A 10,144-nucleotide genomic window follows, 5' to 3' on the forward strand; every position below is an offset into this window, starting at 1 on the left:
TGGGCACAAGTTGATGGAGAGGAGGTATAGATTGGACATCCGCAAAAACTACTTCACAGTTAGGGCGGCTAGGAGCTGGAACCAACTTCCAAGGGAAGTGGTGCTGGCCCCTACCCTGGGGGTCTTTAAGAAGAGGCTGGATGCCTACCTGGCTGGACTCATTTGAGTCCTGTTTTTGTTTTGGGGTTTTTGTTGTTCTCCCGCCCTGGCGGGGGGTCGGGCTAGAAGATCTACTAGGTCCCTTCCGACCCTAAATCTATGAAACTATGGAACTATGATATGAAGTTAAAGCATATGCTACTGCTGTATATGGTGATGTCAGAGAAGAGGGAAATTTGACAAAGGTTGGGGGAAGACAGGTGGGAGAAACAGCTGCAGGGGTGGGCAAAATGCAGCCTGTGGGCCAGATGCAGCCCGCCAAGCCATTCTATCTAGCCCATGGCGCCCCTAAAATTTAGAAAATAAATATTTATCTGTCCCCAGATGCCTGTCATGCGTCCCTCAATGGCTTGCTAAAAAACCTCAGTAAACGGCCCTCCACCCAGAATAACTGCCTGCCCCTGAGCTAGGGCATGGGTGGGAATGTGGGGTCAAATTCAAATTCAGTGAACTGCTCAGGCTAAATATTGCAAGAAGTTTGCTACTCAGTGCCCACATTTAAGATAAGGGAGAAGGAACATGGAAATTAAAGACCAGGCAGTCTGACTTCACAGATTGTGGGGCAGGCCACCAATGAATCTATTCTGAAGCACTCGGAGGAGTATGAGGTGATCAGGAACAGCCAACATGAATTCACCAAGAATAGATGAGATGGAAGTACTGCAAGGTGGATACAAGACTGGCTGAATCATCATGTTTGATCAGTAGTTATGAATAGCTCACTATCTAGTTGAGAGAATGCATCAAGTAGGTTCCCCAGGGTTCTGGCCTGGGTTCAGTATTGCTTAACATTTTCATTACTAATTTGGACAATGGGATTGAGTCCATGTTTAGCAAATCTGTAGATGACACCAAGTTGAGTGGAGTTGCAGACACTCTGAAGGGTAAGGCTAGGAGCTACAATTACCTGGATAAATTGGAGAAACAGTGAGAAGTCAATCAGATTAAATTCAGTGAGGACAAGTGCAAAGTTTTACACTTGGAATATAATAAGCACAAATACATAATGGGGAATGATTAGATGTACTGCAGTGCTTCAGAAAAGGACCTGAGAGTCACAGTGGACCATGAGCTAAATGAGCCAAAAGTGTGCTCTTGCTGCAAAAAAAGGCAAGAATATATTATTATTGTTCAGATTCATAAGCCCTCCTACCCATAAAGGCTCAGAGCAGCTTTATTCAGGTAAGAAACTAGGCTGTATTAAAACAATTCCACTTGCAAATAAAGGGAAGCAATTCTTCCACTCTATTTGTCATCTGGAGTACTGTGTCCAGTTTTGGGGCCCCCACTTCAAGAAAGTGGTAGACAGATTTGAAAGAGCCTGACAAAAATAAAACTAGTGAGTAGGAGTCTACAAAACTTGAGGCAGAGGCTGGCCAATTTCACAGGCAGATCCCAGGGCCAGCTGCCATTTTCACAGGCTGAGTGCAGTGGGCCCATCCCATGCTTCTGGCTGAGGAGATCCAGCAGTCCTCCTCCTCCCTGGAGATTACCAGATGCCCCCAAACCACCACTTAAATTGCTTAACTGTGTTTCCCTTAATGGCTTCTGTGGGCTTAACCATGGGATTCAGGCCACGAAACCATTAACTGACATATTATTAAGCAATCTAAGTAATTAAACTCTAAACTGAAATATCTTATTAAAATATAGGTGTGTACACAAAATGAATTGCAACTAACACCAACTATATATACTTTATTAAAAGACATTATATAAAAAGAGTTTACTGAAATGGAATGTTAACCTTGAGACAGGCACTTCATGCTAGCTATTAAACGTGAGCATAGCGCATCCAGGTGCAGTTCTGCACACACTCTCTGTGAGGCAACACTTGTTCATACAGAGTTAGCATGCTCAGTGTCTACTGAATTCACTGGAATGGTGAGGCACTGTCTTGCCAGGGCATGAAGATGTGGAAACTGGTCACAGAGTCCTAAAATACAGGCACAAGCATCTGGCACTCTTTGGCAAAATTCACACAAGCAGCACATTTGTTGTCATGCCCTTTCCCCCATCCCAGGATTGCTTTCAGCAACTGAGAGTCACAACTCAGAACAAGCACCATTGGTGTCCAAAATGCAAACAACACTAAGAAAGGAGGTAGCCAGTTGTCTGAACTGCAATGAGACAGTGATGGGCCGTACCTGTAGTACTGGTTCAGCTTCAAAGCTATTGCCTAGAACAGGTGTCCTTTCTCCACTGTTTTTCACACGAACAGCTTGACAGTTCTTATGATGCCCAGTCTTCATCCTAGCTTATCAAATCCATTTGCTTGTGTACATAGTGGATGACAACCTGCCAGCCTTCAACCTGCATTAGGAGCTCCATGAACCATGTGGTATCAAAGTGATCTTGAACGTCATCTTGCCCTAAAAGATCGCAAATCTCATGCATGCACTTTGTGCTCTGTGTGATTTCCAGCTCCTCACTCAGAGTGCTGGTAATATTGCATATGTTTGGCACAGTAACAGACCATAAACCACAAATTCCACCTTGTGATCATAGGCTTGAGTGGCAGCAGCACACACTGCCATTTGAGTCCCTATTCTGACTGGCAACAGACCCCCTGTACCAGACCTTACAGCCTGGACAGTGCTTGAAGGAAGACACCAGACTTTCCACATCAGGGAAACTGTGCGTGCAGGTTCTGTGGGCAGCATTCCTTACAGCACATCAGAGAAAGCCTTGCACATGTACATATCAGTACTCCTGTCTGACAGTGCTATCTTGTTAAAGTACCCGCCACAGCAGACAGTCACCCTCATGATAGCTTCCGACATGGTAGGGAAAATAAACAAAGACAGATGTAAGGTGGACCAGCTCCATTTAACAACACAGGCAGGTTCTGGGCTGTCCAGCTCCCCAGGACCAATAAAGTGTGTAGCACGTACCTGACGCTCGGTAGCTTCATCAGCCACAACAGAAGAGGAGTCATACTCTGCCAAGGCAGCCTTTGTGGACTGTACATATGAAGCAATCACTGCAGAGAGATAGTCTTGGTGAAGCTTGTTGGGACACAGAAAACTGCCAGCATTTGGCACATTTTGGTTCAGGTAGTCCCTTAACTTTGGATGATCAAGTTTCTCCAGTGGGATGTTCACCACTGTGAAAGCCTCCACAAGGGAAAACGTCACCTCTCGCCTTGCCAAGCTGCTTTCTATGGCCTTAAAACAGGGAGGGCTCTATCGCTTGTTTCTTACTCTGACCTTCAGCTTCTGCAACAGCCTTCTACTTCACATGTGTCGTGGACTGTAAGTGTTGATCTATGTTGGTTTTTCCTCAACACATCCAGAGTTACATTGCTGGTGGTACAGAAAAGTCTGTCTCCATCTGCATGCAAGGTCTCTGCATGATACTATTTTACACAGCCCAGCGCTGAAATGTGTTTGGCCTTCTTAGAAGATTTCTTACCATCCCTGCTCCTCCTCAGGCTACAGCATGCCTGTGGGTGCTTTAAAAACTGGCACCAAAACACTCCCACTTCTCTGACTGGCCCTGGACTGAGCCTACCTCACAGGCTCAGTCTCTGATTTGCTTCCTCCTCCCCCCCGGCCACTCAGGACTCCAGGGTTTCCCACCCTTTTGTCTTCTTACAGCTTGATTTTATTTTTTTCCTCAGAGAGCCTACTAAAAATCACAGATCCCACCAAAATTCATGATTTCTGTGAAAAATCACACAACTGCAATTTCAGTAGGTTCCTACTTATGAGCAAAGGAATGAAAGACTTTTGGAATAGTTGAATTTGGAATAGAGAAGACTGACCTGGGCTTGGTAACAGTCTTCAAATACCTAAAGAGAATGGAGATAGATGGTTTATCACAGCTGTAGGATACAGGACTAAGAGCCATGGTCTCAAGCTGCAGCATGGGAAACGAAGGTTGGAGACAAGGAAGAACTTTTTGATTATGAGAGCACAAGCACTGGAACAGGCTACCTAGAGAACCTGTGGAATCTCCATCCCTGGAAATTTTCAAAAGCAAGTTACACAGACGCTTGACTGGGATGGTTCAGTCGGAGGTGATCCTGCCTTGAGATGGGGCTAGAATAGATGACTTTTTGAGGTCCCTTCCTGCCCTATTATCCTACGAACAGCAAGCCATTGCCCTTCATACATGCATGCTGCAGATGAGAGCAGCAAATGAGGAACAACTTTTTGTGTCTCAGTTTAATAGGATGGAAAGGGGAGCTTGGGCTGGAAGTGACGCTGACAGGGATGGACCAATCTTCCTTCACTTGCTTAAATTTAAATAGTAGGTACAGTAATGAAGCCATCAAGATTTTGGAGAGAAATATTTACTGTACAACACAGCTACAGCATATGCAATAAATGCAGGAGTGTTTTTCATTAGCTACTATCATCCTTGAAGAAAAAGAAGGGGAACAAGAGTTAAGACTACATGGGTGTTTACCTAATCTAATTTTGTGTGTTCAAAAACAATTCTTCTTCCATACTGAACTACAAAAAGATGCACAGACTTAACATTCATTATAAGTAAAGCTATCAACTGGATAAGACATTTTACAGATAAGCATCTGATGAAATACGTTGTTGCCTACAAGGCCCAATTCCCCGTGGCACCAGCTGGTCTGATGCACCCTGTGTGCTGCCTTCTGCCCAACTTCAAGCTGACACGACTAACCACCTCTGCTTTGTAACTTATTCTATTCAGCCAAATCAAACACTGTGAAAGTGAAATAGCCTGTAGAAGCCTTAAAAATGACAGCAGCCCATTGGTTTCAGGACTCTTAATACCACAGCACTAACCATCTACCATCTTTACTCAAATCCATGATGAGGTTTTTCCCTCCCTACTACGATCCTTGGTCTACCCTGTTTCAGTCACCTGACCTGGCTTGTTACTAATAGGGCCCAGGGACCACTTGTGGAGAAATCACCTGCCAGTCTGTCTCTGCTGTAATGCAGCAGCCCAAACCCTCCCCATTTGGTTACAAACTGTGGCTGTTGGATACACCTGGTCTCCTTGGTAACAGGCTTGTAAATTCCATAGCTCTCTCTTTCTTTGCTTAAGAGTTCCCACCACTGCAGGTCATGTGACTAGTCCTCTCACCTGGGAAGGTGATGTCATTGGGAAGTACCAGTCAGCAGCCAATGGGTCTGCTTCTGGTGGGAACTTAGTGATAAGTTCACAACAGCAGTACAAAACAGCCCCTCCACAAGTATTGAATTACCAGCAACTTAAATAGAAATGTAGTTTATAGTAATCTAGAAGTGGATCAAATGGCTATCAGGCTGGGTCTATTTGCTCAGAGTTATTCTGTTGCTACTTCTCTAACTTGTACCGCTCCCCATGCCTAGCCTCTGTACTCAATAAAGCTATCCACTTTAGCAAGTTTTGTGGTACATGCTTGAGCGGGACTGGGCACGCCTTCGTGCTCTCTTTGCTCGGCTGACTAAGGGAAGCTATTTTCTGTGCTTTGGGTTAAAGGAAACACCCCAAGATTTCACAGTGGGTCAAGCACCCTCAAGATCTACAAGACCTGTGTACCCTGGGGGGCACAAAGCCCACACAAAGACCAGACCCCAGGTGGTGGCAGCAGTTATTCCAGGCTTGCAGCTGTGCTCCAGTGTAACAGCCAGAACCAGAAGGATTAATAAGCAATAAATATGTGCTTCTTGGAGGCAACTAGTATTTTGCCTAAACAGGTAATATTAGTTAATATAAAGCTTGTAAGTTTGTAAACTGCATATGTAACTTGTCTGTCATAAGTTTAACCAAAATGATAAAATTAACTGTTCGTGGAACTGACTGGGCCCCATAGGCAAAGCTGTAGCTGTGAGATTAGCTGACCTAAAGGTTTCTGCTCAGGGTTCAGCTTTAGTGATAAAAAAACTGGATCCAACTGCCTGGCACACCCAACACATCCCAGGAAAACACATCCCAAGAAAACATTCAAATGAAACCTAAAAGGGGTTGGGGCGTAGGCGGGGTAATATCAATTTCAAACCTAAAGGTGCTGCATCATAATTTGCTTATTGGATAAACCCCAGTTTGAGTAGTAACCTTTTATGATAATTTTTAACACCTTTCAATCCCATAGGGTAACACCTATAGGGCAACATTGTGAGTGGCTCTGAGGCCAACAGATTAACATAAGACTAGGTATAAAAAGCACATGCATCAGATAACTAGCAGGAAGGAGGGAACAGAACAGTCTTTTCTGTTCCACTCCCGGACTCCAGACCCCCGAAGTGAGTGAGGATCGGATCCTGATCAAGGGACCTTCCCCGGTAACCCTCTGACAGTGTTGATCGGGGACACCTCACTTTACTGGAATCACTTGACGCGCACCTGGCATTGAGGGACTATTGATAAGTTGCCAACCCATGTCTGTCTATCTGTTGTTTTGAACAGCCCAGTGGCCAATACCCTCACAGTGCCCAGTTGACCTGCGACAGAATTGATTTATCTATCCGTTATTATTTACTATTAGCTATTTAATACTGCATTATCTGCTTATTGCATTTATCTTTCGGTTAACTGTTGCGTGCGTGTAAGCTACAATAAATTTGCCTTTGCTTCTCTCCCAACTTTGCCTCCTCAATCCAAAACTGAATCAAACAGCCCAGTTGGCCTGTGATAAAACTGATACACTGACGGTGCCCAGCTGGCCTACGACACTCCAGGAGGGGGGCTGGCCCAGAAGTTGGTGCCCCTGGGGAGGCATCAAAAGCTTGGTACAGTACAATCACAACTTACGTAGGGGTTACGTTCCTAGGTCATCGCATATAGTTGAAATCGCGTATGGCTGAAATCGCCGAGCTCGATGCCAAGCAGCCACTGCTGCCGCCAGGCCCAGACAAGGCAGCCAGCTGAGCATGAGCTCCCCAACCCCCCACCATGCCGGCGCATGCAGACAATACCAAGCAGCACTGCGCAGCACCTCACTATGTGCGGTTTCCTGGCTGATACCCGGTGGCCAGCCCCAGCAGCTGAGCACGTAAAGCCGAATTCGCGTAAATTAAATTCGTGTAAATTGTGACTACTGTAGTTGATTAGCACAGGGAGATGGGTGGCTCAGCGCAGGAGCATCCTCTACTGGCCCACCACACCAATCATTCTCTGTTTAACTGGCAAGTGTTCATCTGTCTGCAATCTGCAGACTCAGCCCCGCAGCCCCCTTGGCTGAGCACCTTGTAGGTTGCAGCCACTCTGCCACTCCACTTGCCCTTCCTCCAAGGGACAGAAAAGAAGGCTCTCCTGTTATGCTCCCCCCTCCCCCTTTAAACACAGGGGGGAAATCCTTCATCCTGGATCCAGTACAAGTGGGGAGGTCAGAGGACTGCTTCAGCTCCGACTCAGAGCCACTGCCAGTCCCGACCGCGTCCATCCCCCGCCACAGCCTTGGCCCCCAGCTGTCCCCTGCCACCTCACCTCTACTCCTCACCACCTGCCCACCGCCAGCCAAGTGGGGGCCAGACCTGGCCTGAAGCCGCAAGTTGGGTGCAAAGGCAGAGGCAGAAGGGAGTGGGAAGGGTTGTGGGGACAGGACAAACAGCACATGGAGAGGCGCTGAAGCCAAGCCAGTGCGGGGATACACCGAAGCTGCCGCTGTGCTCACCACCCCCTCCCAGCCCCACTCCCTCTACCCTCACCCGCGTCGAGCCGCAGCTGGTAGCAGGGCAGCGGCTCCAGCGACAACTTGTAGCCCTCAAAATTGGGGTCCAGCAGCAGGCGCTGGGGCCGCAGAGAGCAGTTCGCCGCCGCCTCCATCCCCGGCCAGGCCCGGCTCCGCCCGCGGCAGCCGACGCAGCTCCTAGGACAAATTCGGAGCGGCCGCCGCAGCTACGATAAGCCGGAAGTCACGGCGCAGCGCGAGGCATTCTGGGATCGACCATTTCCGGCCGAAGTGTTGCTGGGCGTTGTAGTTGTGGGCGCAGGGTATGCTGGGAGGGCTCGTGGGGCCGCCGAAACGGAACGGACAGAGACCAGGACTCCATTTTCCGTCGTCCCCCGCGCGCAGCACGCGGGGGCTGCCGGGATGCGACGTCGCGCTCGGTCGCCAGGGCCGCGCGGAGGGTGGGTGGCGCTCAACCGCCCCGGCCCGGGTGGAGGGGAGCTCGGGCAGCAACAGGCGGTCTCCCCGCCAGCCCCAGACCCGCTAGCGAGTTGCGGGAGGGGAGAGCTGAGGTCCCGCGCCAGGTCTTCCAGGGGGACGAACAGCTTCGGAGCCGAGTGCGGGGCCAAAAGCCGCCTTGGTGGTTTGCACGTTTTAAGTTACCTACAGTACTTCGCAGGCGGCCTGCTTGTGCCCAGGGAAGAAGGGAGGGGAAAAGGAACAGCGAAATAGCCCCGATCAGGAAGAAGCTACTGGAAGGAGTTCAGAAACCCCTGAGATGTATGGGGTGCGGGTGGGGTCCCTAATCCCAGGGCCAGCCCACAAATAACATGGTTCCCTTGCGTGTTGGTGGTGGGCAGTAATTTCCACCGCATTCCTCTGGGGTCAGTGGGAATGTACTTGTATGATGACCCTGTTGACCATAGCAGCGTTTGTTCTTTCTGCAGTAAACATGTGCTTGCTTGCTACAGCTCTTCAATCATCTGAGCTACTTTGTTCTAAGTGGAATTGTATTTAGAAAACTAGAGATCCAAAGGAAAAAAATATAATTTAATTTGATAGGGTTTTTTCTCTTAGTCTGTTGCAAAAGATGTAAGTAATGCTGTTAAAATCTCATCTGATATTTTACAGATTTGTTGTGGAAATTTAGATTTGCAAAATGAATAAAGATGCACAGATGAGAGCAACTATAAACCAAAAACTAATAGAAACAGGAGAACGTGAGCGGTAAGTAGACTTTTCTTCCTCTTCATATGGGTTGTACAATCAGTATTGCATGAATGATGCCTGAAAGGAGGAAAGAAAAATCACTCTCGATTCTCAACCATTGATTAGGATTATTCGTTATATTGGAAGAGTTAATTAAAATAAATTATTCAGAAATAAAGTAAAATTATAATAACCTTTGTAGTCAGGGTTTAATTGAACAAAAAAGTAAAATGATCAGATGTGTGGAAAATATGGTTTCTGAACTCCAAATAAAAACTTTTGCTAGTGTTTTCTTGATTATGTTGTTAAGCAAAGAGATTGCAGATCTCTATTGCTTCTTTCAGGGCAGATGCAGTGTCCTGCACTTACCTTTCTTCTCCCACATGTTGAAATCTGAATGGTCTCTTACTATTCCTGTGAACTGCTTAAAAGCGAATGAGCAGTTAGATGAGGCCACAGTTCTTATTTCTCTATGGCGTTTCACTCCTCTGGATTAGCGTTTTGTTTTCTCATGCACTTAACATCTGCAATCTTTTCCCTTTTCTCTCAGGTGATATTCATAATGCCATGTATCATTAGATCTCCAACTCTATCCTTATCATGCCATTGACACTTGTTTCCTAATGCTTGTTTGTTTTGTGAATCACAATCAAGCTGTGTTTGATTAGTTCCTTTCCTAGTTGTGACTCTTTTTAGAGTAGTCAGTGCTTTGAAAGAGTTTGTGTTTTCTGCGGGGATCCTTGAAAGTGTGTTGTGTGAAAACAGTATTGCTCTTAAATCAAAATAAAGGGGCCTCTGGCAGGAAAAATGAGGAGCATATTATATAATATTATTGAACAGATTTTTAAAAAGTAATCAGGGTCCTCTGTTTGGTCTTGAATCGCCTGTTTTGGGCCACTCGGGCTAATTGTGCTGAAGTGGAATGCTGCACTTCCCTCTCTGTTTGCAAAGTCTATCTGATGGTAAAAATATAACAGGGATGTTTACTGCCTACTTTGAGCCTCCATTGAAAACAGTTTTCAAGCATTTTTTCAAAATCACATCCCTTTAAGTGAAAACTGCTTACTTTAACCTGAGGCTATTCTGGATTTTTTGGGATATGATATTATTTTACTTGCCAGCATGAGTTAATGTGCAGTTAGGCCTCTGTTGCATATAACTAAAATAATTTGTGGGTCCAGAATTCTTACAAGA

The 10,144-nt window shown here is 46.5% G+C and overlaps 2 protein-coding genes across 5 annotated transcripts in view; one reads left to right on the top strand and one right to left on the bottom strand.

Moving 5' to 3' along the window:
* NUDCD1 (NudC domain containing 1) overlaps positions 1–7,959 on the bottom strand; it is a 193,096-nt gene extending 185,137 nt beyond the window's left edge. The window contains exon 1 of the mRNA XM_019528076.1: positions 7,779–7,959. Within this exon, the coding sequence (XP_019383621.1) occupies positions 7,779–7,896 (118 nt within the window). The 5' untranslated portion in view covers positions 7,897–7,959. The remainder of the gene's footprint in view (positions 1–7,778) is intronic.
* A 168-nt stretch (positions 7,960–8,127) lies between these two features.
* Positions 8,128–10,144, top strand: part of ENY2 (ENY2, transcription and export complex 2 subunit) — a 10,318-nt gene continuing 8,301 nt past the window's right edge. The window contains exons 1-2 of one of the 4 annotated variants that reach the window (XM_019528079.1): positions 8,128–8,202; positions 8,873–8,968. In XM_019528079.1, the coding sequence (XP_019383624.1) occupies positions 8,901–8,968 (68 nt within the window). In that variant the 5' untranslated portion in view covers positions 8,128–8,202; positions 8,873–8,900. The other 3 variants (XM_019528077.1, XM_019528078.1, XM_019528080.1) reach the window with 3 other exon arrangements.

Source organism: Gavialis gangeticus, unplaced genomic scaffold (genome assembly GCF_001723915.1).
Source record: "Gavialis gangeticus isolate Ggan-Ray unplaced genomic scaffold, GavGan_comp1, whole genome shotgun sequence".
In the NCBI taxonomy this organism is placed as follows: Eukaryota; Metazoa; Chordata; order Crocodylia; family Gavialidae; genus Gavialis; species Gavialis gangeticus.